Source organism: Morchella sextelata, assembly GCF_020137385.1.
Source record: "Morchella sextelata strain SCLS chromosome Unknown scls_2, whole genome shotgun sequence".
Lineage (NCBI taxonomy): Eukaryota > Fungi > Ascomycota > Pezizomycetes > Pezizales > Morchellaceae > Morchella > Morchella sextelata.
Window position 1 is genome coordinate 2,215,290 of NW_025408617.1, and position 23,684 is coordinate 2,238,973.

Consider the following 23,684-nt stretch of genomic DNA (forward strand, 5'->3'; position numbering starts at 1 on the left):
GTTTAAACTAATATGAAGAGCTTTGCACGCATACATGTGCATGCACATATTAGACTCGTACTAACCAGAGTTTCCATACTTTTTACGTGGAAATCACGTTGGCACTGAACGTACCTTTGAGTTCCCCCTCTTTCCTAGCGATTTGGAGAAGACCTTCATCTCCATATCTAAAAGGCAATTAACACTCCGAAATTATGCTCGTCATAATGAAAGTTACAGTGTATGCGAGGGACAATGTTGAGAAACACATAAGGGCAAGTGTTATTATATATATGGGGAACATATATATCGTACAGATTGCATCTTTAATCTTTGCCGAGACTAAACTACGTGCTCGTTGGGCTCGGCCAACGAGCTAGCTAATGATTCTATACAAGTATTTAACTTCAACCCTACTCGCTATATATAATAGCCTTAAGGCAAGCCCTGCCAAATAATTATAGTCTCACGAATTCTCACTCGAGATTAAGGTTAGGAATGATGCTTTCGTCGTTAAATTTTACTTGACTATTACAAGCAGTATTTAAAGAGTGAAGTCAATTAAAACACGGCTCTCAGTAAAAGCCCAGCTGTAATCATTACCTAGGTAATGATTAAAATTATCTGATTGCTTTTGTTGATCAAATCGGTCAAAATCGGATCATTGGACGAGTCTCTTAAACCTCTATTGATCCAGCATCATGGAACAAATAGGTATGTGGTATTACACGATACTCCTTTATCCGGTAACTTCTTTGTTGTACGTAGACTATCATATATGGCATTGACGTACAACATTTTCAAACTTATTCCCTCTTACTCTTTTCTTGCTCATTAGGCTACTATTTTGCTTTATTTTAGCTATCCCATGGTTCGTCAATGCTGACCCCCCTATAATAGAGGAATTAAATTTGTATGGGAGATCTATTATTTGATAAGAGAGATAACAAGATCTGTTAGTAAAGCCACACAAAACTTGTTTTTTTCTGGGGGGTCAGCATTTCACTGACGGACGATGGGATAGCTAACTTAACTTCAGGCCATCCTTAAAACTCACTTACTTGATATAGGGGAAATACCGTCGGGAAAATTTAATCGGTGGCAATTTTCAAATTGGTACTAGTGCATATAAAGCCGTTTGTATCAGCGACAAGACAAGCATAATCGGTCTCCCCCACTGGATACATAGGTACTACTTGGACGGTTATTCAGGATACGAAGGGTTTATATACGGTCCCAGGATGGAAGATGGAAGGAGAGACAGAGTCAAATTTGTTAGAGCGAGATAAATTGTTTGTTAGCATTAGTTACTTTTCTTTATTTCTTTATTTTGAAGATGATGGTGGATGTAGGGTAGTTCTGGGATAGTACGATATTACCATAAACTACGGTTTACATACAATTAATAAATTAAATATATATATATATCTAAATAGAATAGTCAGGTATCTCTATCATCACGAAAGGTTTCTATTAGCTAGTTACCTCCCATTTCTAGAGTATAGTCCGGGGAGCTACAGCTGTCGATAGACAAAGAATTAGGTGCATTAAGGGAGACGACATGCATGTCTTCATGCATGTTTTCCTAAGTCACCAAACCACGAGTTCTGTCATGATATATAATAGCCCCTCTGACCAATGTTATATTATAACCTTTATACTTTCCATCAATGGTTCTTCTTGAGCTCTTCCGAAACTAACACTTCATGCGAGCAAGGGGGGAGCCAGCATGCCGCGCAGCGGCAGGCGGCCCCGACTGCGTGTGAGGAATCGATCTTTATTTCGAACCATTGTATAGAGCTGTATGTTCAATTCGAAACACTAAATAGAGCTATGAGTTTTCTAGATCTTTACAGCCTTTTCTTTTGATATCGGCGGTTCCTCGAACTGATGTTTAATTTTATATGCGGCCGGAGGCCGCTCCTCACTAAAGACTAAAGCCGTTTGTAAAGCTATTGCAGGTAGGATCGCGATCGTCAGGAAAGGCATCGGAAATTAAAATGCCTTCATCATAAACTGCTGCATGGTAAACGGCAATAGGATGCATTTCCACATCTCGCAGAAACACATAACATACTCGTATTTTCCTGACGTTTGTGGACGCGACTGATATTGCATGCCATACAAAAATACGCCAAGCTCATGATTTTGGGTGTATGCAATAATGGCCCAGTTCAAAAACGTCAGGAAGATACTACATGTAGTACATGTATATGTAGCTTCATGCGGAGCTATTATACTAAAAGGGATGCTTCGGTTAGAGAGTTGCATACATACGAGTGACATTTCATGACACAGAGAAAACGAGTGAAAAACTAGTCAATTATTTTGTAAAATTCGAATGAGGTACGCAAAGAATGTCTCCAAAAGATACCTCATTTCAAAATCATTTCTTTTACAAGTCAGGACCGTTTCTCAATGATAACCTACAAATAACCGTATTTTGCGAAATAAAAAGAAATTGCGTTACATTCCCCAAAATCTCTTTTTCTTCTCCTTCTCCTTTTCCTTTACCGCCTCCACAGCAACTACCTCAACCTCTTCCATCTTTCCCATCGGTTGTCGTAAAAATGTTAGACGGTCAGCTGCATCTTCAGCCAGCCCGCAAGTTTTCCTAAAATCACCGCCGATCTCCCCTCTGGTCTTGACATGCTTCAAGAAGCTGTTCAATGGGCAGCTTTTACCGGGACCGTCGCTACAACCCTCAAGTGCTACAATACCATCGTTGACATTCAGACGAATATAAATATCCCTCTCTTCAGAACCTTTAACAGCACAGTTCATGCGTTCAAAGATAATACGGCCGCCCATGGGCGTTATCTGAGAGGTTTTCCACTTTCTGTCTTTGGAAATTCTGTCAACAGGTAGATCCTCAGCATCTTCAAAGAGACCGAGAGCTGCGAGCATAGGAACTATATCCCCGTCATGAACACTAAAATTACCGTTAAAATGTAAATTATGAGGTGGAGTGGGAATTGCAAAGTAACTTACAAGCTGAAATAAAGCGATCCTGCGGTGCCTGGTCCTTCGGCAATGAGATTTGCAGTAGCATTTAACCAAAGCCAACCCATCGACTTGGCATATTTATTACCTGGACCAGCCCTGTAGTAGTGTAACACATCTCTCGCATACTCGAATGAGAACCACTCTTCTTTCGTAAAGACATCGCACCATTTACTAGATCCTCTCACTGTAGTTTCAAATCCACACATTTCCTGCATGCTGTAAATTTCGGAGTCTGTAAAATCAAATCCTTCATTGTCATTTGCTAGTCTTTTCGAGATATCGCTGAGGTATGTCGCACGATATTTATAAAGCATTTCATAACCATAATCATGGCCTTCTTCCTCATCCTGGGCGTATTTTATGCAAGTGTCGCTGTGCAAGTCAGTGTCAATTCCAGGAAATTTATATTTCATCAGCACCCAATTCCCGGGAGGTTGCGTTTCTGTGATTGGCTGGGGCCTGTAAAAAAGAAAGAAGGTGGGATAAATACCCAGGTGTCAACGTGTCCCCTCCTTTATTGGCGGCTTCACTAACGATTTCAAGCTTTGAAGCTTTAGGATCCAGTCCAAAAAACCCAGCGGAAAAGTATCTAGCAGTATCGATTACTCGATCACATTCACTAGCCCAAACTGTTGTCCGGCCGTGGAGAGTTTCGTTCCATAGATGCCCATAACGGGTGTGAAGCTTGACTCCAGTTGTAAAGGCCTCTAGGACACCAGCATAAGGGCCGGTAGTAGTAAGTTGTTCAAAATGCTCGCCGGGAGCTGCAGGGTTCGGTTAGTAAGTAAGATATATATATTGAAAACCACATTACTATCGACTCACAGTTCGTAAAATATTCCCAGTCGTTTAAGAATTCAAGCGCGCCTTTGAGTTCCTTTCCAGTAGATTTGACTTCTGAGATTCTCTCAAGTAGACTTATCATTCCTGTAGGATTTATTCCGTTAATTTGACTAGTCAGAGTTATTCGTTTCCTGGGGATATGATACATACTGTTGCCAGCCTTCTGTGTAGGGAAACGTTCTCCATGCCGTGACATCTAGCGTAGAAATTAACAACCATACATACGGGTGCCCCCCGTCAGGTGAGCGAAGAAGTAACTTACCATGTGCACCATATCAACCTCACATCCATCCGGTACCTGTATTCCCTCTTCCACGACACCATCAACCTTCTCTACCCAAGGACCATTCCCGCCCAAGTGATAAAGTAAATTCCATTCATCTTTGTCAACGGTGTGCCCGGAAGCAGCCTGGTAATCCGGCTCACTAGACCACCAACCCCCGTGGTGAATTTGTAGATACGAAGGAAGCGCTGCCTGTAAACCCTGTAAAGAGTTTGGTAACGAATATGAGGCCTGCGGGTTAAGCAGGAACACGATAGAGGCCAATAAACATATCATAGCTGATGCGGTAAAGAGGAGAAGAGTCATGTTGAGCAAAAGATATTTCACTCGCCGTGGAGAGGGCATGAACTGGTTGGAACTCAAGGAATATTTAGTAGCCTATGTAGCTACTAATCGGATCCAAGGCGACCTATGGAATGAAGACACGGTGCTCCGTTTTCGATCTATTGGGTGCCGGTAGATTGTGTATGTGGAGTAGAATATGTACATGTACTAACTAGGTAGATTAGGGTGCGTAGTACTGGATCTGGACCCTGACTATATAGATAGGAGGACCCTGAACTACGGGAGTTGTGGATGATACGTGTGCCTAAAGTTGAACAGGGATCATCATGTTATTAGTCATTATTGAGTCATTCTCCTGCTAGACTCAAAACGTGAACTTCAATACGCTTCAATGGTACTGTGAATTAGAGAACATTACATGGAGTTAAAAAAATGTTTATTACCCATTTGCATGAAGTACATACATTTAATGCCCCGAAGTTTACTTTAGGGTTAAGTGGGCATAGTCGTTTAGCATTTGCTTAGTTATCCTTGAGTCATCATCGTGTAGCTCAAGCCTGAATGTAGAGACTTGACTGTCAAGCAGTTATACGTTCCCAATTCGGGAGTCTAGACAACTTAATCACATGAAGAATACGACCTAACAAAGCATATATATATATTTCCCTGTATCAAATAAAGAATTCTGCTGTCTTGACTTTTTTAATTTCATCGATTGCCTTTCGAAATTAAGGAAAGGAAAGCGTTAATTTACTTTGCAGAAGTTATGGCGAAACTGAAGTTAAACTAGGCTACAAGTGCGTGAAAGGAGCCCCCGCAGAGTAGGAGTACCTATGAACCGTGGGTTTCAGGGCGTTGCTAAGCGCAGCGCAGCTCCAGTGTATATTTATTTGTATACCACTGTACTCATGCGTTCGGAATCCTTAGTAGGGATTTGGTTGCAACGATATCCGACCATTTAATAAACGTCTGAGTACTTGTATAATGTAAATGATACCACTTTAAGATGTTGACTAGCTCATGAATGAACGTGTGATGATAATCTTAAATTATGTTAGACGTCTCGATCACGAGCTCGATCGAGTGATTTTTGATGTAGACAGTATGTGTAATCACTTTATCAAGTGGCTCTCTCCAGCTCCTATAATGAAGTCATAAGCCTAGTGGAATATCAAGTACAACAACAAAAGGTTGCTTAATACATGTAGCAATAATGACAATAATAATATAGTCAGATTCCCTGGAGTAGTCCCAATCGAGCCAAACTTCACGGCACAGAAAAATATCACCCCCTAACCATAGTCTCGAGTCAGAGTTCGTGAGATTAGTCTGTATGTGTATATATATGTGCTTTAACCCACCCTAATATTACTTCATGGTCAGGGCTTTTCTAAGCGCAGTGCAGCCCCGGTATAAAGTATTACAAGTACAAATGAAAAAAGTAGCGGTTCATGATGTTAATAGTCGATCGCGATCTATCGTTTGATAGAAAAGATACATACAAGTACTTCAACTGTAGTGCGTTGCTCAGCATCCTAAGTGTGGTATTAGCTGACTCAGCTGGTGGTTTTAGCATCCCATGCAGCTGACTCAGCTCCTCCCAATGAAATTTTTGAACTTCACGATTCCATGCAGTTGGCCCACTCACCACGACCCCAATTGGTTCAACTGTGCGCTACACATCGACGAATTGCTCCATCTTGAACCGCTAGATTGTTGATCTTGCGGATCTCCCGCGAACCCCAACAATGCCTCCTCGACTACGTCTCCCAACTTACTCGTTAACCTCCCTCATTTCATCTTCAGCACTCACTCCTAGGGCAGCGGTTGTTTCACTATGCCGGGAATACGCTTCTAAAGCTTCCAAAAACACAAAGACCCCCCCGAGAAAAACCAAAGATAAAAAAGACAAGAAAGATAAAAGGAAACAACGCACAGAGTTCATACAATGGGATCTAAAAGACGCTCAACAGTTTTCCCTTGTCGAAGCTGTTCGATACATTCGAGCGGCGGAAGTTGGCCATGATCTAGTACGGACAAAGTACGAACTTGCTGTCAAGCTCAAGACTCCTAAAAATGGTCCTCAGTTGAGAGACAGAGTACGGCTACCGACACCTGTGAAGACGGACACCAGAATTTGTGTTATTGCTGAGGGAAAGGTTGCTCAAGATGCGCTGAAAGCTGGTGCGACAATGGCTGGAACCGATGAAGTTTTTGATCTTGTATGCACACACCCTGTTTTTTTTTTTTTTTTGTGGTGGGGAGTCAATTCATTTAATACAATTAAAACACGGGCTCACATGTTCAAAAATATCTTAGATTCGAAATGGGACCTTCGATTTTGATTTATGTCTCTGCCACGACAAAGCCTTCCAAGCGCTCGTCAAGTCAAAAGTAGCCCGCATCCTCGGCCCTAGAGGTCTTATGCCTTCCGCTAAGATGGGCACCGTTGTCAAAAGCCCCACCGCAGCAATTAGTGAACTTGTCGGTAAAGCTAGCTATCGTGAGCGCCTTGGAGTTGTGCGCATGCCGATCGGCCAACTCGCATTCACAGAACAACAGCTACAAGAAAACATCAAGGCATTCATGGTACAGCTTAAGAAGGACATAGCAGGAGTCACGCAAGTCTCTAAGAGTATTGCAGAAGTAGTTTTGAGTTCTACTCATGGGCCTGGGTTCTCGTTGAGTGGAGAGATCACTCCAGCGAAGACTTTGGCTTAACGGGTGTTCTGTGAGGAGGATTTTTCTTTCTTTCTTCCTGTTGGTACCTCCGATACTTGTTCGCTGATATAAATCGTAAATGGGTAACGGTAAATATATGTATATATAAATTACCCAACGATGTATTTTGCATCGACACATGTTACATGTAGAACGACGTTTGAACACTGGTGTATGCGATACCGAGAAAGGCCGGGTAACTTCTGGGATCACTGGATTGCCCCGCAATCTTGCATGTGCGTGCGCACCACAACTAACCAGTAAAAATCACAAAGTGGATGACTCATCGGGAATACAGGTGGCCTGTGTTAGGAAAAGATTTTTTATACTCCACAACCGCTGCCCTCTTTCCTTTCTTCCTTTTCTCCGCACTCTTGTCTCCCCACCCGTTTGCAAACAGCATTGAAACAAAACATATTTCCCCCCAACATCGTCTTCATCTTTCACGCAAACGCTCGAGCTTGAGGAAATCTCGTCTCGTTTCTGCAACAAACACCTCAACCCCCCCACCTTTCACTCTTCAAGAGTACCTTTTTCAGACGAACATCTGGACAGTTCTCCCGCAGTCGTCGTTGTTCATGAATCTTCCCCCCACCGCAAACTCACCATCGAACTGTTCTCGCCTTATACGGCCTTTGAAAAAGACTAGAAGGACTTTTAGTAATCCTTCTCCCACCTAAATATTCGCTTCCAACCATTGAAAGTGAGGATAAAACTTCGACACTCATCTTTTTCGCCACACGAAACGAAACCCAATCCTCTTGGATTCTTGACAGAAAAGTAGTTCATGCTGTTTAACCTCGCCGATATTGCTCTTATATCATCGTCCGCTCACTTCAGCTCTTTCGAACACTAAACCACAATCATGGCTACCATCAATATCCGCCGCGATGTCACTGACCCCTTCTACCGTTACAAAATGGAACGTCTTCAATCTAAGATTGAAGGGAAGGGAAATGGCATCAAGTCCGTCATCGTGAACCTAAGCAGTGTTGCTCATTCTTTGAGCCGTGATCCTGCCTGTAAGTTTGACCTGCTAGTTTCCTGGGCTCAAATTCTTGGGAACACTCTCTAATTGATAGTACAGATGTGGTCAAATTCTTCGGTTTTGAACTGGGTGCCCAGGTCACTGCAAATCCCTCTGATGACCGTTACATCATCAATGGTGCACATGATTCTTCAAAGCTCCAAGAATACCTTGACACTTTCATCAGCAAGTTTGTTTTGTGCAAACAGTGCAAGAATCCCGAAACAGATCTGATTATTCAGAAGGACGAATCCATCATTCGTGACTGCAAAGCCTGTGGTCAACGCACTGATGTTGAAATGCGTCACAAGCTCTCTTCATACATCGTGAAAAATCCCCCAAAGAAGAAGGTCAGGACTACCTCTTCTAGAAAGAGCACCAAGGGGTTGAAGGATGGCGAGAATGGTGGTTCACCAAAGGACAGCGGTTCCGAGGATCAAGGAGATGTCGATGCAGATGGTGGATCGGATGATGAGCTTACCAAACGCATCAACGCCGAAGCAAGGGAGCTTGCGGCCAACGGGAACACTCCTGATATCAAGGATGATGAGTGGGCCGTCGATATGTCTGAAGAAGCTATCAAGGCTCGTGCCAAGAATCTCCCGGACGACTTGAAGCGAGCCCTCGTCATCGAGGGTGAAGATGATGAGGACGCTGAGGGTGCAGATAACCCATATGATCAACTTGGATCTTGGATCGTCGCCCAAAAGAAGGAGCAGGACGGGAAAATCGATGATATTGAAGTTTACAAGAAGACCCAGGAGCTTGGAATTGAGAAGAAGCATAAGACATTGCAGGTTCTGGCCCAGACACTTTTTGATGAGAATATCATCAAGGATAATCAGGTCAAAAAGCATGTTGGCCTTCTCAAGAAGGTGCGTTACTCTGTCTACCTCTTCCCCGTCTATTTTCTAACATTTTGTAGATGATTACTTCTGATCGCCATGAGAAAGCATTCCTTGGTGGAACCGAACGCTTTGTTGGCAAAGAGTTTCCCAAACTCATAAACTCAATACCCACGATTCTTATGGCTTACTACGAAAATGATCTTGCCACCGAAGAGACTATCACGAAATGGGGTAGCAGGGCGAGTAAAAAATATGTTGACGTTCAGACAAGCAAAAAGGTTCGCAAAGCTGCAGAACCTTTCTTGAAGTGGCTCGAGGAGGCAGACGAGGATGGCAGTGATGATGAGGAGGAGGAAGAGGATGAGTAGTTTTTCAACGTTTGTTACGAGAATGCAACCTGATTGGTTGGTTTACGAATGAAACCATTTATGCTTTTATCTATGTATAGCATTTTTATCAATTCTTTATCTGCAGAAACCAGTGACTTGATCTACCTTTATTAGCTTCCTATCCTGACCTTATTTGTGGATTTACTATCAAGATCAGGTTTTGTAAAATGAAGACATCATTGACTCATAGCCTCTCGAACTATATGGTTTCCGAATCTATAGACTTCTCTGTTGATATTATTTCTTGCTCCAAACGCATAGTAAGCACTCTGTCTTGGAGGTTAATAGAATCACATGATAAAATACCCCAAGTCAAAAATCCTCTAACTACGAGGTCATAGTAAACTCATCTGTCAAAATGTTCCTTCAGGATAGGCGTATGCCGTGTTCAAGTCTACGTGTATCCCCAGAAGCTGCAAAAATGATTTCACTTTAACAAATAGCCCTCCAGTCGCAGGGTTAGGGATATTAGCATGTGTAGAACTTTCTGACCATGTTCGTACAGCTGAATTATAAGAGTGTCTAACATACCATCAAGCCAACTACCTCTCTAGCTCTATATAAGTATAATACTTAAATACTTATGAATGTACCTACTTACATATGTACTCGTACTTGAGTACCATGATCAAGAGTGTATACTTGCAGTGTGTATTTCCGCAAACAATCAACCAGACTGGATCTAAAACTCCATTCAACGGCATACACTAAGAGTACACATTAGCATGTATTTACATTACAGTATAAAAATCACAGTTACGAATAAATATCATATTATTACTTGTACTGCATGCAGTTAATTACATGTAGTGATATCATTGGCCCTGCATCGTAGCTTTTGACTAGCGTACTTGGGCGGGTACGTACCTACGTACGAAAGATTTAATTCCCATTATCATAAAACATCTAAACTTACATAATACCAGTTAACTGGTTTGTCAACGTCGGAAAGTATAAGCATACTAGGCCAAACCGCGATATATCCCTCTGTACTCAAGAAGTCCAGCACAACCCTAACCCTAACCCTCGCTGTGACATAACCACGTCCATACATAAATTTGGGTTTTATCTTGTGCTGAAAACGCTGAGACTCATGTAGGTACATTTACCTACATACATGTACATAAATTTATGGCCCTGTTGCTTTGCATCTGTCAGCCGAAGATCCCACCTACATGTACCTACAAATAAGTACCTCCAATCATTTGATATATTGAAAAAGTGGAAAAATTCAAAAAAGGTTTCATAGATACGCATCACTCCCGCATTCATGATAATGGCGTATCTTAAGATGATACCGGTTCGTACGATCGTTGCGGAGCACAATTATTTGAATAATGATCTAACATTTCACTGAGTCGATTCACTACATGTAGTCAAATCAACGAACTAAGTAGATACATCTATATACCCACATACCTACATGTAAGTAGGTGCATGTATATGGATACTGAACAGCCCTTGTCACTCTCTGCAAAATGCGACCAAATTGCACCAAACGTTTGTGAGAGACTACATGTACCTATATGGATTTAAGGGGTGGGTGGAAGTCTACTGGGTACCCTACCATGACAACGCTTTTAGCAGGTCTACTCTATCCCTTGGACGGATGAAACTCTCAAATTCGTAGCTTCCCTCTTTCAGCTAATACTAGCCCTATCCAGTAACTCGTGCTGATTTTTGATTGGCTGTATTATAATTACCGCACACAAAAAGCAAGAAGGTTACCTGACTAAGTGCGTGCACGGTCCAGGCTGCGAATTTGAGAGTTTCATCCGTCCAAGGGATAGGATCAAAAGACTTACTTTTGCATCAGAAATACTTGTATCCTTCTACACTTTGAGTAATGGCATTTTAAAATATATGTACGCGGAGGTTAGAGTTTTTCTCAACCACTCATATGTCATGCATACATGTAGATCTAGAGTATGTATAAACTTGCTAATCACAAATCTTGACGATTACAATTTCCCAAACTTTAACGATTCTTGCAGGAAGCATGTGAAATGATTCTGTCCTAGATTTATTCTCAAACGATTTGCAATTGTAGATCCGAAATACCACACGCACATGTGAAAACGTCTCATGACGTTTCTGAACACGACTGCTATTGCATACCATACAAAAAAGCGCCAAATCCACCTTTTTGTATGTCATGCAATATTGGTCGTGTTCGGAAACACTATGAAATTACGAGTACATACCAGTAATAACCCCACGCCAGTGGGCCCTTTCTCCGAAAGCTTCTCTTTACCGCCTTTTTGTTTCTATTTTTGCTTTATTAAGGGGCAACCGTTATCTCGACTCGTTATATACAGATGCACTTTGCTTAACACTAGATCAAAAATGCTCGAGAATAATATGTACCTACTCCAGAGTACTCATACTTTACATCGTACATGCGCGGTGAACAATGCGTCCACGGAATTTGCAATCCAACTGCGTATGCGTGCGGGTAAAACACCCGTGCAGGTGTTGTTTAATGACGGTGTGTATTTACCCGGGATAGAGTAGAGTAGCATCTAGCTTGCATGCATGGAGATTCCTGAATACTCGTGCAGTTGATCTAAAGCTTGGAATTGAATGTTTCCGCCATTGTAAATCAAACTGGATTGATTTGCAAGACCGTAATCAGCGCACGACCCCCGAGAACAATATCTAGCTCCAAATCACTAACTTCTTTACCCTGTCAAAGTGAATTGTAGCTAGGTTGTGGAAATAAAAATAAATAATAGGATTTACCGGCTGAAAGAAAACTCCGATTCACGCTATCTCGGCTGAGTATTGAATTGGTTTGGGACTGGCCCCTGGGTCCTTACTCTAGCGCAGCTCAGAACCGAAATCTCGATATGATCTGATAAGAAAAAAGAAAAAAAAGTTTCACTAGAGGGTTAATTAAAAGCAGGGATGAAAACTCCAGCTATCGCTTAGTCATTATCCCGCTGGGCACTAATATCATCCCTAACCTTAGTCCCGAGTCAGATCCCATGAAGAGTGACTTGAGGCAAACCCCTAACCCTAATGTTGTATCCCTTAAAAGGTGCCACTCAAATACTTTACGAAAACGTGACAGCGTCAAGTACAGGCACGGTAGTCGTAATAGATTATCCGCACATGATTAAATTATCATAATGGGCTTTGCTAAGCGTACGTATATAGGTACCTCAAGAACTGGTCAAGACCATCCTTTGAGGGTTGTAATTGAGGCTCAACGCCAATTTGGCAAATCAGAAAGCAGTATTCACCCTGCAGTCTCGTTCGTTATAGCAACTCCAGCCAACGACCATGGTGTCTTACGATATGAGTATGACTAATCTGTACTTTCCGCTCTACTTTCTTTATGGAATGCAGTTAGACAGTTTCCTTACCTAGACTAGATCATTTTTTCTAGGATAAATCGCTCTATGTTAGGCAATTCATCTAAATCTCTTATTTAACTAAGTGTATTTTCCATTCAATGTATTAACAAAATAGATTTTGTCCCCGCTGATACGTAGAATAATTATTCTTCCGGACTGGACTGCGTCTGGTTGTTATGCAGTCTAGTCCGGAAACATTCTGAAATACACATCATCCCACATATTAAACTACACGTGACTTACACTCTTTCCGGCATTTTACAATCTACACCTGCATCCCTGACCTCAACACGCTACACACATTCCTTCAGTAGAGAACCTACATCGCTCGCCCCTCCCCACACCATGTTATGTTTGTCCCTAGGCAATTCCAGAAAAAGTCCGTACCACACAAACCGACCTCTTCAACCACGGCTTCGAAATCAAATGTACACCCACCACCACTGCTGGCTCCAGCCAAAAGAACTGAAGCAGATCTGGGGCTAAGTGGAGTGGATAATGTCGATATCGTGGCAGCTAAGGAGGCAGTCATGTCACTCGAAATCTTGCTTTCTGATTATTCGTTGGAGAAAGCGCATGGAAATTGGCTGAAGGGGAAGATGCGAGAGTTTGAAGGAAAAGATGATTGTGAGCCTAAATAAGGAAGCTTCTTTGTAATTAGACTAATGCGTTTCATGACAGATTTCCACCTTTCAGCTTTTATAGACTGTCAATACTTTTCAACAATAAAGCCGGCCCTGTCACAGGTCAGCCTTAAGAAGGCGCTTATTGCGTGCAAATCAGACGTGCTTGAGGTTTTCTTGGACTCCGTTCGTCTACATATCTCCCAGACACTAACCAGCCAATAGCTAAGCTCCGATGGCTATAATGTCCGCCGTAAAGCAAAAGGTACTTTGTTCTCACAAAACGAGAATCAAGATCTCTTTACCGTATACATTGTGAGTTTATCACGTTCCCGTATCGCAATACTTCGGTCGCTTTACTAACCCCACCAAACTCCCAGGAACCAGATGTCCCCACTATAATATCAAATCCGGGGAGGGCAGCAAGGATCTTACATGAATCGTTTTTGCCCCGAAGATATTTTCCTGTTCAATTTGTGGAAAATACGCAAAAACCATGGACTTTTGTGACGCTATCTTCAGTAATAACAGAAGATGATATGACAAACAAGAAACTATGGCCCAGAGACTGGATTGTTTTAACCAAGTAAGCTTACCCTATTAGCCGACGGCCCTTTTAGGTACAAACATTGACATACTTTGAAAATCCTAGATCAGAATGGCAAAAACGCGACTCGGAATATCAAGCCCTATTGAGAGCACAAGTGCGAGCGGTCACCTTAAGTCGTGAGAATATTTCGAACAGGTTCACGTCAAATGAGAGTAATAACCATTTACGACCTGAGACAGTCAATTCAGAGAAACACAAGATTATGAATTCAGATAACACCACTTCCCGAGAAGAAAAGGCTCCAAAGCGTATCTTTTCTAATGAATCAAGCTTCGAAAAGGGGTTAATAATTCGCCTTTCCAATTTGCATCCTTCCACAACTAAAATCATTATCGATTCGTTTATCACCCGGTCAGTAGATAGATACCTTCGGAAGAAAAGGGAAAAGCAGGAAAAATCGGGCAATAGCTTGAGCAGTGAAGATCCTCCTCTTCTGCGCATAAGCTATATCGATTATGAGAAGGGGTTGGACGAGGCATACTTAAGGCTGGGAAACCCAGAAGACTCTACATTGATTGTCCGTGCATTGAAAAAACGGAAGAGAAGCATGAGGAGTGGCGAGGATACAAAAGGGAAAAAGGGGGAAAAGGCACTCCGCGAAGAAAACTGGGTCTCAGGGAAGATCTTATCGGGAGAGGAAGAACGAATTTATTGGGGAAAAGTGCTCTGGATTAAGGGAAAGAAAGGAAAAGGGAAACCCGAGCGACTAGAGGGGAAACTTGCCCCTCAAGAGTTTAGGACTGGGAATAAAAGAGCAAGAATGGACAGCGAAGCATCAGGCCCTGAAGCCCCAAAGCGCCTCAAATTCGATCAATAAAGGGTTTTCTTGTTCAACATTTATTCGATAATAATGTTCATATAAAATTATTCATTCAATACATAATAAGCAACCCAAACACCGGTTCTGATTCAATTGCCAAATCACAAGTCCCTGCTGGTAGTGTCCTTCTTTCCTCCCATAGCTTGGTTCACGGTGTCTGATACAGTCTGAGCAGCATTTCCCATGGCGTCAGAGACGGTCTCCACCATTCCCTTGCTCTTGTTTGATGCATCGTCAGAGCCGGAGCGCATGCTATCGCCCATCTTCTGGGTAGTGGATTTCTGGGAGCTTTAAAACTGTTAGTTGTATAGCTCTATTGTCATGGTTAGCAGTAGAGAGCGCTTACTCAGGCTGGACAGCTCCTGCAACACGGTCTCCCATACCGCTCATGGTGTCTCCGACCTTCTCTGTGGTGCTCTTCTGAGAGTCAGGCTTGAGCTTGTCGCCAACCTGGTCGCCGAGGGATTTCCTTCCTAATGGGGGATTTCTATTAGATACCGTAGGCCTATCGAAGAAAGAATAAAGAGAGAGATGACCAACCAAGATCAGACATGTTAATTGATGTGGTGTGTTAAAGTGATTTGATTTAAAATGGATGTTTAAGTGATGTGAGGATGTGATTATTCGAATGCTTTGAGTTGATGGATAATCTCACGACCCGAAGACCTCTCTTTATATCCATTTTCAGAAGTCATATACAGTGGATTCAGTGAATACGTCAGTATTTGTTCACCTCCTACGGCCCGCACTCGAGTGAACCCTCACGAAGCTGGGTGCCTTGGTGGTTGGGTTGAGTATGGGCAACGACGTGATAGTTACGTAGTCTTTGGCTGTACCTCGTTCACCTTCTTCTTTCCCAGATGTGGAGGCTTCTTTAACAGATAACTGAGTGACGTCAAGTGCGCTATTCCCAGAAATGATTGACGCCAAGCGTCTCCTAGAGCCTCAAAAAATCTCTACTGTGTAGATCTGACGTCACTAAGATCCTGCGGAAAATAAGATCCGGTGTGTAAGGGGCACAATCGCTATTAAATAAAGTTGGCAACCAGTGTTCTCTTTGTTTGGTGTAAAAGAGAGTCGGAAAACGTGTTTCGCCTGTCAGTAGGGCTCCTGAGGGTTTGGGGGTTAGGGCTGACAACGGGTTCCTGAGCGCCAGAGTGTTCCGAGAGCTCAGCCCCTCGACGACAACAACAACAACAACAACAACAACAACGCCTCTCCATAGCTGGCCAGGATAACTCCGTGTCGGCACAACCTGCACCGGGCGGTGACATGTCGGGCCGAGCAAAGAACAGACATGGTCATATACGGTATGGGCAGGCATGGTGTAACCATATTGTCATAATTCATTTGACTAATTGTTTGAAATTTCAGCGAACTCGCTAATCTGTTCCCTTAGGAGAAGGAGTTGGTTCGCCGGTCCGGCATCTATCACAACAATCTCGCGAGCTCCCTGAGCTGCTACTGATGCTACTAGGAGGGAGACATCGGATAACCGAAAGCTTGCGGGCACAGAGCTTATGTATGTAGCAGCGGAATCTGAGACTTCTGTCCTGTGAGTGACACCGGGTGATCCGTGATGTCGGCCGGAACAAAACAGGCCCACTGACAAGCCAGACAGTTCAGCCAGCAGGCGTAAATGCCGATTATTGGTGGCAAACCAAAGGGTAGCCCTCACGCCAGCTTGTATGTGCGTAAATACATACATACTTGTACCTACATGTAGCCATCACAGCGGTCCCTGCACATTTAATTCCTTGAGTATTAACATGCACAACCTGATCATCCATCCGGAAAAAAAAAAGATTTCAAGGACAGCCTCAAAAATCTATATTTCAAAACCCATCTTCTTCAGCTCCAAAATGGCAAAATTCCCAATCCCGATCCCCGGCACTTTACCGGATATGCCGGATTCATCATCGAACAAAGAAGCATCTACCCGTTTCGTCCCACCATTTATATATATTTGGTATTTAAATTAAATATAGTTTTTTTCTGGAAATTGGACCCTCGGGCTCTGGGGCAGGTCGTATGATATTTATTAAACTTGGGTTCTTGAGAAACTCAGAAATAATTAAGTATCAATAATTTGGAATTAAGAGCACGTGGCCTTCAATTAAGTACTATGTTTCAGTGCTTCAATTTCCAAAGGTCCTTTATCACGATTGGCCAAATGCCTCTCCTCCCGAATGGGCGTATGATATCAGGACGGATCGATATGATTGAATAGTGCCGATAGATTGCCGAATCTGGTGCTTTATTGATGGATCACTGAACAGGCTTTTACACTAATTCGGGTGAGATCCTACATCCAGAATATCATTGGAAGCTCGGATGAAGGCGAGCTTTAGGAAGTCTTACTGTGGTCAGGAGGACTCGAGTTCAGTAAACGTCTAGGATCTATAAAACATGGGAATAATCAAGTTAAATCATAAAGATAGGCTGAAATGGAGAGGGTAAACCCTATCATGCTTCAACGAAGAAACATCGCTATAAGGCGTTTCCCGTGCTCGTGGCGATCTTCGGTCCTGTTGCCATGCAGAAGACTTCACTGTCGGCAAATTTCCGAGGGTTTGGCTTTACGCCGGTAAATCGTATTTCATAGTCTTACTCTAGCATATCTTCTTTTTGTCGCTTGCGACAAGAAACGTGCTTCAGGAGGCTACCTACTTGCATGAGTATGCAACAAAAATGTCTTTTTTATTGCTTTTCCTGTCCTCGTTCGACATCTCGGCAGTGATCATCGAATGGACAATAGGAGACGACGTGGGGGATTGGGAGAGCTCTAAAAGTTTTGCCAGACCCATGCGGTATCACAATGAAAATTTCAACCATTCGGCTCTCCCCGCCAGAAACAATTCTTTCCTCTGAACTGTATGCTTCATTATTCCGAAATCTCACCGTTAGGCCGAGGCCCAGACAAATGTTTCAATTCTCAAGCCAAGATATGTAAGACGCCTTAGAAACATCATTACCCACTAAGTGAACACGTATGTAGCTATTCTCATTCTCCATTAATAATTCTGCCCTTTGAGCAACCTCATTGGGAATGGCCTATCAATTGCTGCGCATCAATAACGGCGTGATGGGTCGGTCGGAAAGGATGTAATCGATATAATATGGCAAGCACAGCAATAAACATAACGCTTGGAAACAAATGTTTCTTTCCATATAAGGTGTTCACGGCGAAACTTATTCTGTCGATTCACAGGGTTTTATCCAGTTGAAAATCAATTCTAAACACCTTAAAATACTCACACACGGAAATGGAATAGCTTGATCATTAGCACTTCTAGAGAATCTGGTTGAATTTGGTAGCGACTCACTAGTAAATACCCTGTCCGTCGTATTCCCCGGTCAAATGAGCACCGGGGAAAAGGAAGGAAGTTAGTAAGCTTCTTTACTGCCAGCTGCACGTGCCTGGACCTTGGAATATTCCAACCAAGGTTGCAAAGGCCTGCTAAAATAGTTAGATTTCCCAAGATCGATGGACTTGCGTTAGTAATTATTCCAGGGACAGACCAACACACCCCGATTTTCTCAAAGAAAAGCTCGTTTATGGTTCCTGATGTCAAGGAGCCTCTCATTGGACCCTTCTTGAGGTGCTTTTAGGCTCATCAGCATACAGAAACGAGTGTTTAAGATGATGATCTACAACCCTGTCCCAGATGATGCTGAGGCTTTATTTTTGTTGGAGCCTTGATGTTAAAGCCCACCGTCCAGTGAAGGTTTAGTGTTTGTCCCTGTGATGCGATGTTTACTAAGACCATGCAGACAGGCGTCATACGGTGTCAAGTTTTGAGGAGACTTTTTTAGGTGAAAGTTGTGATAGTGCCGGAGATCGTTGGTTCGCAGGATTTGTGAGGGCTGTTAGTTCAAAAATGGACCTGTGGCGAGTCGATTACTGGGCGAGGTCTCGATCCTGTTCGGTTTTCTTCACTCCGCTAACAAGGGACGACCGCTCGGGGCCTTCATCAAAAGGAAAGAAAAAAAGATGAGACTGCATCCGCCACACTCTTGACACGCTGAGGAACCCCGCCAACCGATTCATCGGAACATGACTGAGCTGCGGTTATGTTTGAGGTGGAAGGAAATATTTGGGGACGTTCGGGGTGCACGAAAGGAGATGCCTTCAACGCTGGAGGCTCCCAGCAGAGATTTCAGAAGACAGGTACAACTCCCAACGTGATAGGTGTCGCGTGTACATACATGTTAACCTACATGTAGAGTACATATATCCTCGACACACGAACACACATATGTATACTCTACATACATAGACTCGAACAAGCATATGTAGGTACATACATGATAAAAATTACGCCGCGGATATCTATCACCTCAACCACAACCACCACAACCACCAGGTCCACCACCAACTACCTATGCGGGAACAACAAGAGCCAAGTAGATATCCCACACTCTCAAACTCACCCGGAAACAGAGAGGGACCAGACTGCCGGTGTCGTTAGTTTAACTTGGGTTCTTTAGTGAGCCCTTATGATATAACGTGAACGATGGAGTGGGATGAGGAAGGGGAAATGCCCTCGTAATTTGCCCAGCTCTCAGGACAGAATTTGCCGTGAAACTGCCTGGCTGCAGGCGGGGCCACCCTACCAAATCCCCGGTTGCGATTGGCTTCAATTGGCAGGTGTTCGCATTCAAATGTTGCCCTCGCACAACCGTGCCACTTTCGGAATAGCGCTTGCAGCTGGAACATCGTTGGTCTCGCGATGCATCCTGTTGGCGAGGTTTTCATTGTTAGCTATGACATTCTCTCTATATTTTATTTTTTATTTTCTTATATTTTATTTTTGTATTTGTATTTGTTCACCTTGTTTTGTTTTATTTTTGATTTTATTATTATTTGCTCAATTACATCCCCCCAACGAGCGTGAATCAGGAGACGATGGCCTCAAACGGAGATAGAAACGCCCGCACTTGTTTGCTGAGGTGCTGCTTGCTTGCTTGCTTGCTTGCTTGCTGCGGTGAACGATCATGTAGGACGCAGGGGAGAACAGGTATTGTATTGCTTTGCAATTTGGCTTGCGTGCTCTCTGGTAGTTATTGATGAGAGATCGAGGCACCAGCTTTCGAAGTCAGCACCGAAACAGAAACGTAACAGAGACAGGAGCAAAGACACCGAGCGCTGGCTGGTCCCACTTCGTTCGATTGATCACAATTGATCACACTACCCCAGGCCAGGTACGTATGTTCACGGACTTTTGTTAATGCTGGTTACTTTTCTCGTCTTGGTATGGTGTTGTTTTGCACTTCAACAGCAACTCATCTTCTTTGTTTTTTCCCCATCTGTAACTGCAGCTGGGGCTTTTTTTTCAACAGGCTTCCCCACTCTGTTTACAGAGTTGTGATATTCTCCTGATACTTTTTACGTTACATTGCGTTTTTTACCCTTTATTTTTTATATATATATTTTTTTGCCTTTCAATACTTTTCATTCTAGTTCTTTGGTGTTAGAAATCCCTAGCCCTCTTTCTCTCTCATTTGTTCTGCAGTGTTCTAGTTGCTTAACAAACTTCAGTGCGTCAAAAAAAAAACCCCCCTCGAATAATACGAAAGCTCAAACTGTACCTGTATTATTATGCAGGCTAAGTTTGAGTTGCACGATCAAGAGGATCAACTTGCTCGAATTATCAACCACCCCCAGCAACACTACCACAACGACCACGTTCAACGTGCTACTACTGAGGAACACCACCAAGAGCCGGGGCAAAGTCCGTCAAAGGCTAGCCATTCACCATTGGGCACACAAGAAATTCGTTATCAGATAGCCTCACTGCCATCTGCTGCACCACTATTACTACCACCAATACTACAGGTACCAGTACCAGTACCAAAGCCAAAACCAGTATCACTCTCAAAAAAAGAAGCTCCCCCAGGTCCACCACATTCTTTTCTTCATTCTGTATATCCCTCTTCCGGACTAGCAAGGGAACCGGGAATAGTAGCAACATTTGTAGACCTAGAAGAGCCCCCCTCACCCAACCACAAACCAGAAGAGTGTAAGGTGAAGATCGAGTCTCACCGTTCGTCTCTTGGCTCAGCACCATCATCCACTCCTTTGTCTCCACACCATTGCTCATCCCAGCAGGCTACTGAGAGCATCCCGCATATCCCACATCCATCTTTAAGTACTTCAACTCCCCAACCTCCCAATCCTGGGTTTACTGGATCTGCTGCCTGGCGCCGTCGTCTGTCCAAAACACGCTCTCTTACGACAATGACTGCTTCAGTAAAACGCTCGCTTTCCACCCCTAACGTGCAGCAGGCTGCTGCCATGGCCGCTGAGGGCCCTTCTTCTACTTCTGGCTTGCCCTATTCGACAGGCAAAGGTCGAAATAAACTCGGTTACCATCGAACCTCCGTTGCATGTGGTATGTTCTGCAAAGAGAGAAAAAAAAAAAAGCTCTGCCTCGCCGGCCATCCAAATACTGCTACTCAACAACTCAATTGCTAACGATTGTGCATCTGGGTGGTTCAGGTCACTGTAGGCGTCGGAAAATTCGCTGTTTACTGGCAAAGGATGACCTGCATGGACGCTGCTCCAACTGCATTCGTTTGAAGAAAGAGTGTAACTTTTATCCAGTGGAGAACACAGATCGACGACCACGATCAATGTCAAAGCCGGACATTAATAGTCAAGATTCAGGCTCATCCGGATCATCCCCTTCCCCTGGGTTTGGACCAGGCCAATTATCTGAAAATGCCAACGGTTATCCAGTCTCCGTTCCTGTCACTCCAACCTGGGGAGCGGAATACGAATTTGGACCCGGTGCTTTTGAACACCAATTTTTACAAAACGGCATTTCTAGACCAGGACGGATTATGGGGCTTTCTCAATCAGCTTCAGTTTCCCGCAGACCCAGCATGGCTCAAATGCACACACCGGCAACTGTAAAGGTAGAGCCAGGATATTCGGATTTGGTGCCACGATGGGAACTACCTTCTCAACCCGAATCCTCTGCCGACTTTTCCTCTCGAGCTCCGCTAGAGGATCCCTCTTTGTCCTCAGTAATTTGGAGGGCAACTTCAGGCCCAATGACTGGAAATAACTTTTCTCAACAAAATATCAGTAACACACCGCTCCCTACTGATTCGATAGAAAATTTTGAGGAAGGCATTTGGACTTCTCAGGCCCCCTCCCGGATGGGCTCAATTGACCAGGGCATGAACCTACCATTCAGTTATCAATCCGCTTATTCGTCAGATGTCGATCTGGGTATACCACCTGAAATGTATTCAGCCAGTGCATCTACAGCCTCTCTTACCGCGTCGGTCTCTGAATCTTCGCACTATGGAGATCATCAATTTTATTCGACTCAATGGCCAGAGCATGGGGCAGTTGGTAATGGGTGTGATATGGAAGGCATGCGGTTGGATTCAGATACATTTGATCAAGCGTCATTCGCGGATGAGGAGCCATATATCGGTGTAGATGGGGGGTCTCCGTACTATCCCTCCCCACTTCAGGGTACGGCACCTGTCTCGATGTCGCAGAGATAATACGCTCATCAAAAAAATTCGCATGCCCTTGACGCTTGAAGGATTTCTTTTGCGGTCGAATGTCTTATGTACGATTTCAGAGGCTGCACCAAAATACCCAGGCCTTTTTTTCTTTCTTTCGAGTTCCGGCAACAATGTTCCTCTGGATGGACGATATATTCAATACCGCTCCTCATTTTATTTCCTTCGAAAAATAAGAATACGTGTGGTAACAGGGTCTGTTTTCCTTATTTATCGGGTCATTTCATCATCATCATCATCATCATCATCATCATCATCATCATCATCATCATCATCGTCACCATCATCGTCATTATCATCATCATTTCTTTCGTATCGGTACAAGGTTTCGGTTCAGGCAAGGCGATTAGTTCATGGTTTTTCTGTTTCCTACTTTTCCTATCTTCTAAACCATCTGTTAAGGTGATGTGGGAGAAAAAAAAATAAGAAGACTATTCGTGGCAGAGCGTGGGGAGAGAGGCATTTACAGGTGTTTGGATTTTCGCCTTCCTATCTCCTCTGTATGATAAGCAGGCTAGACACGGCGTTTTTCTCTTTTTGTTTTGCTTTACTTTCATTTTAGGGTTGTCAAATATATTCTGGTTGAAGTTAAAGGCCTTATGATACACTGGTCATGGGAAAACCAGTTAGGATGAGGTTATCCCTAGAAATGGCAGTCTGGGAGTAAAAGCTCGATACCTCTTCAAAAAAATTACTGTACTTTAAAATCTCGGCGTTTTGCTCTTTTTTGAAGCCAAGGGGTCTCTTTCTTTTTGTGGTGCATTGTGTACAAAAATAATTCAAACGTAGTAGAATAATTTACCAAGCCATGATATTAGCGAATGAAAACTAAGTATAGATATTTCCTATATCATTGTAATTACAGGGGGAATAATGTCCACACTCGATTGCCAGCAAAATCGAAACCATGTCGTTGCTATCTTGTTTCACAGACGGATATTCCCTCTACTGCAGATATGTTTTTGGGCAGTGGCCTCTTGCTAATAGTTGCATGCTCTATTTCAATAGACAATTAGCAAGGGTCTGTCATCAAAGAATGTATCTATCCACCAGCCTCCTTATCTTCCAGGGCTACAGTATCTCCCCAGGTTCTCCAAAAGCAGAAATAGAAATGAGCTTCCTGGGATATGATTCGCAGCACTCGCACTGATAGGAAGAAACGGCCTACGATTCTCAGCTCTGTCGAAGATACTGGCACCGATACAACAACGCATATCTCTGCATACACACATATACGATAGGAAAACCTTTCCTCGAGTCATTTTTTTGTTGTGCTCGGTACTGTCCGTCAGCGATACAAAAAATGAAGCTGTTCCCGGTTTTCCCGTGCTCGTGTTCAGGTTTAT

General features: G+C 43.3%; 7 protein-coding genes across 7 annotated transcripts; 5 read left to right on the forward strand and 2 right to left on the reverse strand.

Moving 5' to 3' along the window:
• Window positions 1-2,445: 2,445 nt before the first annotated feature.
• H6S33_005846 (uncharacterized protein) lies at window positions 2,446-4,456 on the reverse strand (the record flags this gene model as incomplete). The annotated part of the gene is made up of 6 exons (XM_044837237.1): window positions 2,446-2,911; window positions 2,971-3,357; window positions 3,476-3,749; window positions 3,811-3,912; window positions 3,979-4,024; window positions 4,091-4,456. 6 exons carry the CDS (start codon window positions 4,454-4,456, stop codon window positions 2,446-2,448), a joined length of 1,641 nt encoding a protein of 546 aa, XP_044699155.1.
• A 1,688-nt stretch (window positions 4,457-6,144) lies between these two features.
• On the forward strand, window positions 6,145-7,117 carry H6S33_005847 (uncharacterized protein; the record flags this gene model as incomplete). Its single annotated transcript, XM_044837238.1, has 2 exons — window positions 6,145-6,618; window positions 6,716-7,117. 2 exons carry the CDS (start codon window positions 6,145-6,147, stop codon window positions 7,115-7,117), a joined length of 876 nt encoding a protein of 291 aa, XP_044699156.1.
• Window positions 7,118-7,982: 865 nt separating this feature from the next.
• On the forward strand, window positions 7,983-9,360 carry H6S33_005848 (uncharacterized protein; the record flags this gene model as incomplete). The annotated part of the gene is made up of 3 exons (XM_044837239.1): window positions 7,983-8,139; window positions 8,205-9,019; window positions 9,070-9,360. The coding sequence occupies 3 exons, from the start codon at window positions 7,983-7,985 to the stop codon at window positions 9,358-9,360; spliced, it is 1,263 nt and encodes a 420-aa protein (XP_044699157.1).
• A 3,730-nt stretch (window positions 9,361-13,090) lies between these two features.
• H6S33_005849 (uncharacterized protein) lies at window positions 13,091-14,790 on the forward strand (the record flags this gene model as incomplete). The annotated part of the gene is made up of 5 exons (XM_044837240.1): window positions 13,091-13,367; window positions 13,422-13,534; window positions 13,589-13,678; window positions 13,744-13,949; window positions 14,016-14,790. The coding sequence occupies 5 exons, from the start codon at window positions 13,091-13,093 to the stop codon at window positions 14,788-14,790; spliced, it is 1,461 nt and encodes a 486-aa protein (XP_044699158.1).
• Window positions 14,791-14,894: 104 nt separating this feature from the next.
• H6S33_005850 (uncharacterized protein) lies at window positions 14,895-15,346 on the reverse strand (the record flags this gene model as incomplete). Its single annotated transcript, XM_044837241.1, has 3 exons — window positions 14,895-15,081; window positions 15,140-15,266; window positions 15,334-15,346. 3 exons carry the CDS (start codon window positions 15,344-15,346, stop codon window positions 14,895-14,897), a joined length of 327 nt encoding a protein of 108 aa, XP_044699159.1.
• Window positions 15,347-16,065: 719 nt separating this feature from the next.
• H6S33_005851 (uncharacterized protein) lies at window positions 16,066-16,775 on the forward strand (the record flags this gene model as incomplete). Its single annotated transcript, XM_044837242.1, has 5 exons — window positions 16,066-16,103; window positions 16,193-16,204; window positions 16,271-16,348; window positions 16,415-16,460; window positions 16,599-16,775. The coding sequence occupies 5 exons, from the start codon at window positions 16,066-16,068 to the stop codon at window positions 16,773-16,775; spliced, it is 351 nt and encodes a 116-aa protein (XP_044699160.1).
• A 4,259-nt stretch (window positions 16,776-21,034) lies between these two features.
• On the forward strand, window positions 21,035-22,317 carry H6S33_005852 (uncharacterized protein; the record flags this gene model as incomplete). The annotated part of the gene is made up of 2 exons (XM_044837243.1): window positions 21,035-21,188; window positions 21,296-22,317. 2 exons carry the CDS (start codon window positions 21,035-21,037, stop codon window positions 22,315-22,317), a joined length of 1,176 nt encoding a protein of 391 aa, XP_044699161.1.
• Between the last annotated feature and the right edge of the window lie 1,367 nt (window positions 22,318-23,684).